This window comes from Trachemys scripta, chromosome 4 (genome assembly GCF_013100865.1).
Source record: "Trachemys scripta elegans isolate TJP31775 chromosome 4, CAS_Tse_1.0, whole genome shotgun sequence".
Lineage (NCBI taxonomy): Eukaryota > Metazoa > Chordata > Testudines > Emydidae > Trachemys > Trachemys scripta.
In genome coordinates this window covers 69,043,607-69,058,506 of record NC_048301.1, presented here as the reverse complement: position 1 = coordinate 69,058,506, position 14,900 = coordinate 69,043,607, and the positions used below count along the sequence as shown (strand labels likewise).

Below are 14,900 nucleotides of genomic sequence, written 5' to 3'. Positions count from 1 at the left end.
AATATTTATTGCATTTGGTATCTCTTGATCAAAAATCAAACTTCACAATCAGCTGAGTTCAAGGGAGTTCGGTGCCCAACTTCCATTGAATTTCCACATAAGTTTCCTTTAGGCTTCTTTCAAAATTCCAGCCTATATATTTTGAACACTTATAGCAACTGATTATTCTAACTTTGAATAACAAATATTACACTGTGGGGTGAGGGGAAAGAAAATCCATTACTTCCCATATACTCTCCCCAGTGGTCAGTGCAGGATTGTAAAATTCCTGATGCTTTGTCAGGTTCAAATACCTTTAAAGTGTCTCTACCTTCCTTGCCAGATAGAGTAAAACAATGTTGTAAAGATAAAAGAATTACCTGCTTGTTCCTTTTCCTCAGTGTGTGTGAGCATGACAGTTTGATCTGTACAAATGTACAGCAGTTAGTGATTAAGATGTCCCAGCTTGTGACTCACACTTTGGATTGTTGTCTGGGACAGCAGCAGGAAAGCAGAGGCATTGCTGCTCCTTTGTTGTTTTTTATATTGTCAATGTACAAAGACTGATTTTAATTTCCTCAGTGATCTAGAAAAAGGCCAGTATTTCTATATAGGAAAGGATCATACTTAAAAAAAACAGCTGTCCTCTCTGATTCAAATTCTGTTAGCTGATACTGGCTTGTTTGATCAAAGCCTAAATAAGTGGATGAAGCATGGCCAAGATTCTTTGAAATTAGTGCCAAAAGTTAGTCTAGACGCAATAAATCGACTCCCAAGCGCTCTCCCATCGACTCCCATCGAGAGGCGCAGGTAGAGTCCACGGGGGAGCGGCAGCAGTCGACTCTCTGTGGTGAAGACACCTATTTGTGAGGAGAAACTTCATATCACATACTGAACTCTCTGGAATCTTGATGGACTGAATAATAGAGCTTCTACTCCTCCCCTCCCCCACTTTCCACCTATAGAATACCTGTCTCTTCCCTGATTCATATAATTTTGCAGCTGCTTGTCCTGAGTCACCCGATGGGTGTTTTTCTACCATACTGAGTTCTTTGGAATCTGCACTGCAATCCTGTTGAACTTTCACTGCTCTACATTTCCCTGAGGGCAGGTGCTGTGCCAGCTCAATGTTTAACTACTGTCTCACAAGCAGGATAAGGGAAGGGAAAGGCTGGGCAGGAAAGAGACGTCACAGAGGAGGAAGGTCCTAGAGAAATCAGTCCTCTTTAAAAACCTTGCGCAGAGGGACAGTTGGCAACTGCTTAAACACTTTGCAGCACACACTCAACCTTCTTTACTTGGCAGCCAAGATGCAGGATGTGAGTGGAATATTGAAGGAGGGATTCCTTGTTAAAAGGGTAAGAGCTCAGTCAAGACAGGAATTGGCTTTCTTTTGAAACTGACATATTTAGACTGACTTAACTCTTATAACTGACGGTTGCGTCTGAAGTGCGGGTCTGCTGGAGCCAGGCAAGTATTTGAATATAGTTATGGGTTCTACTGCTAATCTCTATTCTTCAAAGAGAATTTCTCTCAAATGTGTAAAATCTTTCGAATTGGTGGATGCATTTTAAATGCAACCACAGAACTTCTGTCTAAGCTGCATGTATTTATAGAGTTAACCTACCTGGTTCTGGTTCCCTGCACCAAGGTTTTCATAGTTGGTGGAAGAGCCATTGGTTATCAAAAAAACAACAACATTATACACTCACCAGAACATTCCTCAGCAAATTGCAGGTAGAGGAACCTAGCAGAAGCCTGGTGGTAGCAAAGGGATGGAGGTGGGGGTTAGGGTGAGGAGTGAAGCTTTCAATCTCTACTCTTGGAAGCGGCTTAGAGCCTCTTGGGGGCTAACTAGATTGGCATTTTGCGTTCCACAGCCTGTGCAAGGGGAAATTTAGAAAGAAAGAGAAAGTATCCGCTTTATGGAAGATCAGAACATGAGCATGAATGCAGGCACATTATGAAACAGGACACACTCTCACAGCGGCACGTAAGATGCTTTCAGCTAAAACCACGGAGACAGCAACTGAAAGAAGATCTGTGTTGCAGGTCTTCCCACCCCCTTGCAGGGCTGGATCACAACCAGTAGTGGAAAAGGGAACTTATTTCTGGGCAGCAGCAGCAAAAGCTTGTTATTATGGGTCTGCCTTAATTGTTAATAATCGTCTTTATTTTAATACAGAAAGGGAAATGCCGATCAGGGGCTTGTGAGGCTTAAGCCACCTTGGGAAACGCTTCTGTGCGCTATACAGCAGCATCACTGGTGCTGATGTGAAGGGTGTGTCCCAAGCAGGGCTCCCAAGGCAGCTCAGGTAGTCAGAGCTCCTCACTGTCTGCCAGCCATTCTCAGCCAGGGAAGATGGTGACCTCTGCTCCTCACTGAGAACACCCAGGAGCAGAGCTTTTGCTGCTTTTTTCCCTCCCTTTCTGTTGGAAATTTTTAAATTAAATATTTAATTTAGATGGGTTTGGCCTGAACTGGAATATCTTGGATTGTAAAATGGCCCCAGAGCCTTTTGTTTTGAGTCATTTCAACAGAAAAATGAATTTCCCGAGTATGGTGCATTGCCTGATAGGAGTTGTAGTTCAGGCCCCCGTTCTCTCCTATGAGCTGGGATCCCTGGCCAGTCTACCTCTCTCATCATGCAATGAAGTCTTCCCTCTGAGCAGTATGGTGTTTCATGGCAGCGACGTGACTACTGGTGCATGATAGGGTTTGTCCAGCCAGGGAGCCTAGCCCAGAGGGGAGAATGGGGGGTATCAGGTGAACTGAACAACAACTCCCATGAGTCAATGTGCCATCATAGGGAAATATAGTTGAAAGTTGAACTGGTCAGTTCAAGAAACTGAAGCTAAACACTTTGATTTTGGGAATGTTGAAATGTTTTGTTTCAATTGAAAAGGCTGAAGTGAAATGTTTTGTTTCCTAATCACTTTTTTTTTTTTTAACTTTTCATTCTGCAAAAAAACTTTATATTTCACCTTTTTGTCCAATGTGGGACAAAAACGTTGAAATAGCAGAATTTCCTGTTGAATGGAAATTCCAATTTTCACTCAGCTCTACCCAGGAGGCATAAGTGCACCAGAGCAGCTGTGAGGCTGCCCTGGGTGCAGTGCTTAATTTGTGCCGGGGCTTGCCAGGGCTGACCCCCAGCACCGATAGGCTTGGCAGTTCATAGCCTGGCACCTCTGGGCTCGCTGCATCCGTTATGAATGTAAAAAAATTACTTGAGTCCTGGCACCTCTTTCATTGCAAATTAAGCACTGCCTGGATGGATGCGGCAGTCATTTTGGTCTTCACAGGGGAGGGAGTGGATGGAGAACCTCTTGGTCCAACTGTAGCGGTGGAGGTGAGGCGGGCAGGAAGATCTAATGGCACCAGCTGGAGAAGTGGTGGGAAGGGGTGAAAAGGAGAAAGGAATATAGAGTAGGAGAGAGAGGAAGGGAGAGAAGAGATTAAGGGACTGAGAGAAATGGCGTGGAAAAAAAAAGAGGTAGAGATTCATTAAGGTGAAGAGAGGAAAACCAGAGTGAAGGACTACGAATAAACACAAAACAAGGCCATGTAAGAGACAGGGGAAAATACATGAAGGAGAGAGACTGACTCACTAAAGGGAGAAAGAAAAAAACAGCTAAAACAGACAATGTTAACTGGAAGAAAAGTAGCTGAGGGAATCCACAGGCACTGGAAAAAGACAGAGAGAAGGAAAGAAAAAATGGAGTGAAGGAAGAGAGGGAACAAAACCGAAGGCTGATCCAGCCCGTTAACGTTTGCTTAGCATGGACAAGATGTCTTCAGACTTAGTCAGGTTTGAGAGAACCACATTACACCAGTTTTCATAGAAATCGTTAATGTTCCCTCCCAATCCCAAACACATTAATGATTCCTGCAGTGACTGGACCTTGCACGTTCCCCAGTCTCTGCCTTACCCACCTTTTTTAACATGGTGAAGCATCCACTACCTTGGTGCCTCACTCACTAACTGTAAAGCTTCATCTCTTGTGAAATATGTAAAGTCAGCTCCACTGCACCATAAAGCCGGAACTGACACCACAAGATAGGACCAGGCATGTCTGTGCCACTCCCCTGGGCAAGCTCTCCTTTAAAACCAGCCTTAGAGCTCCAATTATTCACACTCCTGGATCACAGAGGTTTTTGTTTGTATCCCAGCACTATAGCACAAGAGGCATTTGGCAGTCTAGCAGCCTTCACTTGGTTGGGATGAAAGGAACAGACAGGAAACGGCAGCATAGTGAGCAGTTTAGTCACAGGAGATGGGCAGCAGCACCAATGGGCAGCAGTCACTGAATGACTAAGCACCAATTTGCATTAGGGGAACGTAAGAAAAAACCCAGCTGTTCAGTCAAGAGTTTAAGGTTTCCTGGAACCATGGAACCTACCAATGTGCAAAACTGACAGAGAATTAAACTGAAATGTACTCAAACAATAGCCACGCTACTGCTGCCAGCAGGCTGAGCACTCTGAACTCCCAGTGACTCCAACTCAGTTACAATACAGTAAATCCTGCTCAAAACCCAGCTCCCTGTTCCCAATGTTGCAGACTGATCATTCCTCTGAGTCACTCATCTGCTTCGAGCTTTTGCCAGAAATATTCTCGCCATCAGAGATGAGGCCCATGTTTGGGAAAGGGCAAAAATTGCATCTTTGTTCAATGATTTTATAAAGACAGAGGAGACATATTGACAGAGGAAACTTGAAGCTCAACTTGTGAGTTTCTGGTGGTGGTAAATTGATAAATTTGCAGTTGCCTTCCTCTTGGTGGGAGAAAGAGCTGCACACAAGGCAAACCATGAATCTGACAAAAAGGGGGCAGGGGGAAAGCCCTCTTGATTTCAGATCACTTTGGGATTTATACTTTTAGTCCATGGGAAACTACCCAGCCACTAGCAGTCCTTTCCAGACTTGTCTTTTAATCGAAACAATCTAACTCATATGAAATATGACCTTGAACATTCTCAAAAGATATCAGCAAGAGTCAGTTTAGAAAACAAAGTTCCCAGCATGCATCAAGCTCTCCTTAGCATGACTTTGGTTAAATAATTTGGGGCATTTATCAAAATTCCAGGGTAATGGGCCACAAGGAAGTCCATTGCAGTCTCTCTCCAGATTTGTTGGTTGTATTATCACAACATACATAACAACCATTCCAATGAGACTCCTAAAAATATGTCTGCATATAAGGATAATAAGAGTGTTACCATGTCTCTATGCAAAAGAAAGGTAGGTGTAAAGAGAAATACTCCTCTAAACTTGACTTGAAAGTAACCAAGGACATTTCTTTTGGTATAGGGACATATTGTCCATAACTGGAAAGCAAGATGGTTTGTTCTGCTGCAGGACAAGCTGCTGTATTATAAACCTGATGGAGGCAGGAAGGAGCCTTCTCCTAAGGGCAGGATCATTTTGGATGGTTGTACTATCACTTGCCCATGCTTGGAGTATGAGAACAGACCGGTATGTCTTGAAACATCACATCACCATTCTTTTCTTTGCAATGACTTTTTTATTCTCTGGTTTCTCCCCTTCATTCCCTTGACTTCCTCAATCTCTTGCTCTATTGCCCCTGCATGCGTCTCAAGAACTGGGACCAGTTGATGCTGATCACCCTTTCAGCAGAGAAGGCCAGGTCAAGGTGTTACTACTGGATTTCCTTATCCTGTCTCTGAGGATTTCCACTCTGGTTGTTTTTCTCTGAACACTCCAGCTCAGAGGTGCAATCATATACCAAAAAAAAAAAAAAAAATGTTTGTGGAGGGGAGAGTTGGATATGGATGAAAATGCATCCGCCCTGCAGTCACACTGAGAAGGACATGAACAGCATAGTAACTGGGGAGGGTGAGAAAGAGGAAGGAATATGTTTCCCTCAACTTCCCCAATGGTTGAACCTATGCTCTAGTTGTATTCTTTGTCTTCCCTGAACTGTGCATCTGGGCTAGCAGCCAGCCCAGTATGCCTCTTCCTTTTATTTATTTTCTAATGAGAATTTGCTGCTGTTGAAAGTTTCTGGAGCATGAAGTCCTCTCTGTGTCTAGCCACAGGTGAGCAGCAGCAATGCAACCTTCCCCTGACTGGTACAAATCTGTGTAAATATATATTACTGAGTCTGTATTTCAGTACATCTGTTAGAATGAGTATAGCAATGTCAATCAGGTGTTACCAATGTACAGCAGATTTGAACCATGAATGTAGATGTGAAAACTCCATTTCCCAGTTGTAGATACCTGTGTTATCCGGATAATCTCTGGCCAATCCACTTTCTTGAGTGCACTGGGCTCTGGGCATACAGCTATTACTTGGAGCTAATTGACCCCGAGACTTGAGCTGTGACCTGTGTCCTTATAGCAATGAACTGATCAGGATTCCCTGCAGTGGTTGATGGGGCTTCTATTGCATGAGGCAGGGCATCAGGAGAACATTCCATCTGTGTTAGATAAATGCTCTTATTGCTTTTGTACTTTTCTGCCCATAGCTGGTCATTAAGCTGAAGACAAAAACCAACACAGAATATTTCCTTGAATCTTGCTCCAGAGAAGAGCGGGACTCTTGGGCTTTGGACATTACTGGAGCCATTCATGCTGGCCACCCAGTGCAGATTCAGCAGCTTCACAGAATGAAAAATTCCTTCAAACTTCCCTCAAACATCAGCCTCAAGTAAGTGTAAACATTTCCCACCCATTCCTAGGATACTTTGAAATGAAAGGTATTCAGTGACACATCTAGTCTATTGCTCTGCATCATGGGACCTCAGGTAGGTCCTACACACGGTTTAAAAGGAAATTTCAGTAGGTGTCTAGTCCGTTGCCCTGCATTGGGGCAGAACTCATTTCCTTATCCTTGAAACAGCTCTGATCAATTGTGGCTTCAGGTCATATAACAGTCCCTGCTTGTATGTCCGTCCATCCATGTAACACTGCTCTCTTTTGCTCTTTTACAGCCACATAGTGGACAAAATGCATGATAACAGTAATGGAATTAAACTGATCCCCAACATGGAACAAGGCAACACATACAAAGAAAGCTTTACAGGTACATAAGCTCTGGACAACCAACTTCCCAATGCCTGACTGTGCTGCAGAGAAAACGGAGCCACTGTGGAGTTTTTATACAAGAACAGATTATTTTTATACAAGAAGAGATTATGGCAAACAGAATGTACTGGCCCATCTATGCCCTGCCTCAAAAAGTTCCTCAATTATAAATTTATCCCCCTCTCTTTAGAAATATAGAAGCAAATGTAGAACCCAGAGCCTTTCGTGAATCCTGCCTATGCTTGACATTGATATGTCTTTGCCATCATGATAAAGCCAGGATGGGCCAGCTGGCAGGAATTGTCTGTCTGTGTGTCTCTGTGATGAGAAAGCATGTTGTGTCTCTCTGTCTAAGAGGTGTCTTTCTCTTTGCAGGTTCTGCACTGGTGGACTGGCTGATCTCCAGTAATTTTGTTGCCTCTCGATTTGAGGCTGTGACATTGGCCTCCATGCTGATGGAAGAAAACTTCACCAAGCCTGTTGGAGCCCGGAGCAGTGAAGCCATGCGCAATGGTGATCTGGCTGAGCAGTTCCTAGATGACTCCACAGCACTGTACACGTTTGTAAGTAATGTGGCTTCTAGCAGTAGGATCTCCCTATCCCTCCTGACTCAGATTCGCTTTTGGCTGGTGTGACGGGGTCAAGACTCACCACCGCTGGCAACTCCCACTGGTTGTTCCGAGAATTAGCTCTGTCCAGTCACGGAGCACCCTCTGCGCCTGCTGTCTTGCCCATAGTCTGCTCTGCTGCCTTGGGACCCAGGTTGCTCCCCGCTCGGCGGCATCCTCTTCAGGACACTGCCCTCTGGCAATGCCCACTACTCCAGTCTCACCCCCTTCCGCAGGGGGGTTAACAGCAGTCTTTGGGACTCGCACCTGCCTCGGTGGCCAACCACAACCCAAAGTCTAGCCCCTTAGCTCAGGGGCAAGTTGCAGTCTGTATTGGCCACAGTCCTCTGTGGCCAGGTGCAGTATAAGGAGGGAACGGGGGGACCCAGGCCCGCCTGCTACTCTGGGTCCTGACCCAGGGACCCTCTAGCGGCAGCCTCTTTCTCCCCTCCTTCGTTCCCCTCTTGTCCGCCTTTCTTCACTGAGCCACTTCCCCTTTGACCCTATGCACCTCCTCGGCCCTTTGTAGCAGGGTCCGCAGCCTGGCAGGTAACGGGGCTGGAGTGCTCTCCTGTTCCCCCGAGCCTGCCCAGCACTGCTCCGTCTGAGGTACTAGCTCCTTACCTCAGGAGCCAGTCCTTCTCCCTCGCTAGTCAGGGAGAGACTCCCTTCTCCTCTGCTAGGCAGCCTTTATATAGGGCTTTGCCCGGCCCTGATTAGCTGCCTCTTCCTTCCCCTGATTGGCCCTCCACAGGCCTTCGTTGACTGGCTGCCGGTCTGCGCAGCCTCAAAGGCCTGTTCCAGCCCTTTTCTCAGGGGGTGGGGCAGTTGCCCCATCACAGCTGGTAAAGAGGTTGTGAAGGTGAAGGGGACACACTGTATGTACCAAATGGCAAAATACATATAAAAGGTGAAAAAAATATGAAGGACAAATTAAAAATGAGAAGCTTTGGGCTTTTTAATACTTTCTAAGGCTTTTTCTTCCCTCAGAGGTGAATGGCTAAATTTTGGTTATGGAGGCACCTACAAATAGGGGAGTTACGCATCTAACTGGATATAGCTGTAGTCCCTAGCGCTAACTCTGTTTGCATTAGTGGTGGCCAGGCTGAGGCTCTGCTAAAAATCAGGGCTATTGTAAGTGTGTGTGTGTGTGTTGTTTTGTGGTTATTCATTTGTCCATTGTACTCTTACAACTGAGGAGATGTGCAATAGGCATATGGAATTGGATATATATCTTTGGGAAAAAATAATGTGTTAATGACAGGTCTGTGGAGGATACGAGGTCAGTACAAAGCTATTCTGTATATTGTTTAATTAGCGTTCATCAGATTAACCAAAACTTTTCCAGTTACCATTTTTTTCCATTTGCAGGCTGAAAGCTATAAGAGGAAACTCAGCTCCCGGGAAGAACTGCACCTCCACATCCTTGAATTAAGTGGAACAATTGTAAAACAAGGATATTTAGTAAAACAGGTAAATATGACACTTGAACATCACATCTCATTAAGAATTGAGAAAACCAACTCTAGTTGTTCTCTGGGCTGCATGGAGGGTAAAGCTGAATGCCGAGAGCAAGGCTGGATAATTACATTCACTTTCAGGGAGGCACTATTCTTCCTCATTACCTGTCCTAACCTGTTATAGAATTAGCTTTCATGTTACCAATACTGCAGAGTAAACAGCAAAGTTGGAAATGAGAAGAGAGTCTATTTGTTGATATAAATAAGTGAGTGTTGGAACTCACTGCTGAGGAATGTTACTGAGGATTATAAAATAATTTCCAGAAGAGCACAGGGGTCCTGCCCAAAATCCAGATTCTATCCTGAGTAACTACATTCACTTTCAAGGGGCTGCACTATTCCTCATTACCTACCCTAACTTGTCATGTTGTGTCCCCTCACTGAGATACTTCACTCAGTCTGTATACAGCTAACTCATATATGTGTAGAACCTACTCGTGCAAGCAGTTATTCATGTCCATATAGTTGCTCCCATTGACTTCAAATATAAGTAATTATGTGTGAATGAATAACTGTTTGCAGGCTCATGCCCTTAGTTTGTAAAACATAGTTTATGATACTTGCTAGAACAAGCTTGCTGTTAATCCTCAGGTTTGATAGCATAAACTGATCACCCATTGGGTTGGGTGAAGGGAATCTCACTACATGTGTTGCTGTTAGATGTCTTTCTGGAGTTGTATGTGAAGCATTGGCCAGTGTGGGTGATGGGGTACTAGATGCACCTTCCTTTCTCCAGGGTTGAAGTGTTTTCACTGACACTGTGAAAGAGGGGGTGAAGCAATCCAAAAGGGCCTGGAATCCCATGAATTATCAGAGCACTCAGAGTGAATAGCTTTGTTTTGAAGGCTCCAAGATAAGGGACGGGAGTCAAGTAATTTCACCTAGATTCTTCCCTTCTTTTCCTTTACAATTATTCTGTAGTAGTGTCTACCCTGACAGAAAAAGAAATCTGGGCATATCCCTATAGGTGTAAAATTGCTAAATACAGGTGGATGTGTGCAGCATGCACTGCCCCGGGGAAGGAAGTTCATATTGTGGTTCAGCAGAGAGGCAAGATTTCAGGGAAGACCTCTATCCTAGGCCTGTTACTACCATTGTCTTTGACTGTACTTGAAAGCCAAAGCTTAGGGTCTTCACGGGAAGTGTCATAGTTACACGGGGAGGTGCCTCCAATACAGGGCAACCACAATGACAATGAGAGGGTTAATTGTTCATCTATCTTGCTTCTCAGGGACACAAGAGGAAAAACTGGAAGGTGAGGCGTTTTGTTCTGAGGGCTGACCCTGCTTTCCTGCACTACTACGACCCGACAAAGGTGAGTGAGCAAGGAGCTGCTGATCTCGGACACCTGATCAATGTATATGTCTCCTACAAACCTGTAATAGTAATACAGTCAACCACATAGGAAATTGGGCTCTAGGACTGCCCTCTCCACTTCCTCTCCAGGGCCATGTGCCCCCTGAATTCCTCCACTCATTCCCCTTGGGACTTCTCGGGAATTTCCCGGGGCCACATCCCTTGTGATTTTTTTTTTTTTTTACTCCTCCCACATTCTCCCTCATGCCTTAGCTCTTTGGGGATTCCTCTGTCTGTCCCCAGAGCCATCTCCCCTCTGGGATTCCTCTCTCACACTCCCCGCTCTGGGGCTATTTCTCTTCAGGGATTCTTCTTGCTCCTGGGGCTGTGTCCTCTCTGGGCTGACTCTTTCCCATCCTGAAGCTACATCACCTCTGTGATTTTTCCGCTCTCTTGTCCTCCTTATTTTAACCTTGAACGAGGCCTGATCGCAGAGTGCTAATGGGAATTTCTGCTACTCAGTTCTAGTATAATTCAATATAATGAATAGCAGAGCTTATGTATATGGATAAACAATGCTACCACTGAATTTACGATGCAGTGAAGCCCAGTACAATACAAAATAGCATGTGGCTAGAAATGTTTTAGTGACATTTAAAGAGACCAAACAATGAATTTTTCACCAAAAGTGCTATAAACCCAAACCGCACAGTCCTGGGATAACACAAGAGAGCCTGAAAGCAAAACTGATCAAGTCTCACTGTCCTGGCTGAGTGAAGAGTATAAAATGAACAAATAGCATCAACAGGGGAAAGTTTAATGGATTAAAAGTTGTCAGATGTTGTTGGTAAAACAGAGAATAGGTTTTAAACATGATTGTTATCCTATCTCTGTCCCTTGAAATAACTAACCTCCCACAACTGTATTAAGGAGAACAGCTCTGGCTGAGAAAATGATGCAACTGAATCAATGTGCTGGGAGGGCTCTCCCGAGACATGGACGCACTTGTTTTAGATCCAAAATGTTCAGTGTGATCTCATGTCTTCACCACTATCAAGTATGTCTGCCTCAGGGAAGGGTTCTAATTCTTACCTCTTCCAACTGGGCCCCATTTTACTTTCTCCCTACAGGAAGAAAACAGACCAGTTGGTGGGTTTTCTCTCCGTGGCTGCCTTGTCTCAGCTCTGGAGGATAATGGAGTCCCAACTGGTAAGCATGCACCTTTAGGCTGCCTGCTTTGGTTACTGAGGGCTGGTCTACTCCCAAATTTGCACTGAAATAATTGAATCAGTTTAATTCACGCCTTTTGTTATTGTGGTGCAAATCTGTCCTGAGCCTCCTGTGGGAAATGGGAAAAGGGGTAGGGGACTGAAGATGATATACCTGTCCCAATACCATTGAGCTGGATCAGGGGGACTGTTTAGATCTACTTTTGGATACACCAAGAGTTGCCTCTTTCCCCTTTTGCTTTTTGCTTGGGCTTGTCAGTCAGGTCTCCACATGAATCATGGGAAGAGAATAGGGCATTGGCTGATACTTCGGAGAGTTAATAGTAAAGGGGGCAATTCCTTTTTGCTGGGATAAGGTTAAGCTCTTTATTCAGAGGCATCCCTTGTCCCACATCCCCTCTTTTCCATGTTCCCTACTGGCACCATCTTTTTTCCTCTGTACCTGCCATGGTCCAAATGTAGTGGACACTAAATATAACAGTGGAAAAAGCTGTAATTGAAGGGTGAATTTGTTTAGCTTAAACAACATTGTCTGGAATCTCAGCTTTGTGATTCAATGTTCCTGCTGTCAAAATAATTTATAGTATGAAAGCAAATGAGCACAAGATTAGTGTGGGACAGCAAATGTGGGTCTCAAATGGGGAAACTCTTCCTGGTGAGAGACACTTGAGAGGTTGCTTCCTTCCCTTCTTTCCCCGTCCTGAATAATAAGTAAGACTAAGTTTTAGTCATGGATATTTTTAGTAAAAGTCATGGACAGGTCACGGGCAATAAACAAAAATTCATGGCCTGTGACCTGTTCAAGACCTTTACTATAAATACCCGACTAAAACTTAGGTGGGGGTCCCCCCAGACCAGCCGCTGCTGTGGTGGTCCCCCTGGGGTCAACCACACCAGCCGCTGCTTGGGCAGGCCCCGGGGCCAGTTGTTTGGGCAGCCCTGGAATCAGCCATACTGGCCACTGCAGAAGTCACGGAGGTCGCGGAAAGTCACAGAATCCATGACTTCCGCAACCTCAGTGACAAACATGCAGCCTTAATAATAAGTGACGCAGTGAGACAGCACCTTTAAAAGAAAACCGTGAGGGTGAGAATGGGGAATATAACCCCATGTAAAGGAAGCTTGATGATGGGCAAGAGCAGATAGGAGATTAAATCTAATTTATTGTAGGGATTTCTAAGGAACCCATCACCATAGTATCTAACACCAATAATAATAATATTCACTATTTAGATAGTGCTTTATGTGTTCACAGTGTGTAACATTACCTGGTTATTCCACAAAACATCCCTGTGAGGTAGATTTGTATTATTATTCCCAAGAGAAACTGAGGCACAGAAGAATTAAAGGACTTGTCCAGAATCACACAGTGAGATCTACTAGTACCTTTAGTTATGCTAAACTCAAATTCCACCCTCAATGAGACATACACCTGCCACAAACCAATTCTCTACATGCACCACTAACTTGTTGCACTCTTCCTCTGCAGGGGTGAAGGGGAATGTGCAGGGCAACCTCTTCAAAATCATCACTAAAAATGACACTCATTACTACATCCAGGCCAGCTCCAAGGCAGAGCGAGCACAGTGGATTGAGGCCATCAAGCGGCTGACATGAGCAAGATATGGACTCTGTACCCAAATAGGGATCAGGGTGAATAACTGATATTCATGAGTAAGCTTGCTGTTGTCTTTGCTGGGAGTATTGACTCTGGGATGGCTGATCATGAGATGGAAGAGCAAATCTTTTCATCCAGGTATCCAATCTACCTCTGGCAGATCCATATTGTGCTTCACCCTAAAGCAGAAAAGCCTTACTGATCCCCCTTTGCTATGAGACTCGTACATTCCAGTAGCCCATGTCTACTGCAGTCAAGGACCGTGGGTTGGGCCAGAACCAGCACAAGCCCGGGTTTCTGAGGCCACCTCCCTTGACATAACACCACAGAGTCATTTGCTTAATTGCACTCTGATTGCCTCAGGGAATACCACACTGGAAAAAAACAGCAATCTGTCCATCCACCTACTCCAGGATCCAGCCTCCTGCTGTGCTGGAAAAACTCATGGTGCTGTAGGAACATAGGATTTGTCATACCTGATCATACCCATGGCCCATCTACTCCAGAATCTGATCTCTGACAGTGGCCAATGCTGTAAATAGAAGAAGAAGAAGAGAACCCCACAATCCACCTAGGCAGCTGTGTAACAATGCATCGTAAGGGGGAGCTTTTCTCCCTCAACCCAGCTGGAGATCAGTTTGAGTTGCACCAAAGGACTGATAACTAATCATTTAATCCTAGTTACTGTTGTTTCTACTTCAAAACAATAAATGTTGCACTTTTCTAGTAAAATTGACCCTTAAACATATTAAATCTAGTAATGGGGTATTTGAAACAGCTTTACCCTTTTCACATGATCTTTCCCAGAAGTCAGACCGAGAGGTGGGGAAATAATGGTACTTCACCCAAGGAACAAATAAATTTTTTACCCAAATTTCACCCACAATCCCAAACATCTGTGCCAGAATAGCATTGTAATGGAATAATTTCCCCAACATAATTCACAAAACCCTTCACATGGAAAGACTCACTTAAAGTAGAAAGGCTGGCTTGTTGACTTACAGGGAGGTTTTCAAAGGCACGAATAGAAAACAGGCTCTTAAATCCCATTGACAAGGGCCCAACAGCCATTTTGTGCCTTCTGAACATTTCCCTCTCAGGGCATACCAGCACCAGGGGTGAAAGTAGAAATAGGGACTTACCGGTATGGGGCTGGGTTGGGGCTGGCTCTGGCCCCCGGAAGGGATGGGGCCGAAGGGGCGGGATGGGGGAGGGTCAGAGCCAGCCCCAGCCCGCCCTGTACCGGTAAGTGCCCTCCCCCACTCCCACCGGGGTAGCAGCAGCAGCAGGGGGCTCTGGCAGCAATTTAAAGGGCCCAGAGCTTGGCCGCTGCTACCGCCCCGGGCCCTTTAAACTGCTGCTGGAGTCCCTGGCTGATGCTGCTACTCCAGGGCTCCAGCAGCAGGGATCGGGGGCTATTTAAAGGTCCTGGGGCTCCCCTGCTTCTACCGCCCTGGCCCTTTAAATAGCCCCTGGAGCCCTGGGATAGCGGCGGCGGGGCTCCAGTGGCTATTTAAAGGGCCTTGGGCAATAGAGGCAGCGGGAGCCTTGGCCCTTTAAATAACCCCTGAAGCCCCGCAGCCGCTGCCCCAGGGCT

At 45.3% G+C, this 14,900-nt stretch overlaps 1 protein-coding gene across 1 annotated transcript; it reads left to right on the top strand.

The window, feature by feature from the left end:
- Positions 1 to 1,212: 1,212 nt before the first annotated feature.
- PLEK2 (pleckstrin 2) lies at positions 1,213 to 14,035 on the top strand. The gene is made up of 9 exons (XM_034770076.1): positions 1,213 to 1,337; positions 5,294 to 5,458; positions 6,474 to 6,655; positions 6,939 to 7,030; positions 7,408 to 7,595; positions 9,012 to 9,113; positions 10,392 to 10,475; positions 11,587 to 11,665; positions 13,175 to 14,035. Exons 1-9 carry the CDS (start codon positions 1,290 to 1,292, stop codon positions 13,300 to 13,302), a joined length of 1,068 nt encoding a protein of 355 aa, XP_034625967.1. The 5' UTR covers positions 1,213 to 1,289; the 3' UTR covers positions 13,303 to 14,035.
- The last annotated feature ends 865 nt before the right edge of the window (positions 14,036 to 14,900 follow it).

What these genes read in the sequence shown, in the direction of transcription:
- PLEK2 (XM_034770076.1), top strand. Translation starts at nt 1,290, where the DNA reads ATGCAGGATGTGAGTGGAATATTGAAGGAGGGATTCCTTGTTAAAAGG. An exon ending in AAGGATATTTAGTAAAACAG is followed by an intron (nt 9,114 to 10,391) that starts GTAAATATGACA and finishes CTTGCTTCTCAG; the next exon opens with GGACACAAGAGGAAAAACTG. An exon ending in GGATAATGGAGTCCCAACTG is followed by an intron (nt 11,666 to 13,174) that starts GTAAGCATGCAC and finishes CTTCCTCTGCAG; the next exon opens with GGGTGAAGGGGAATGTGCAG.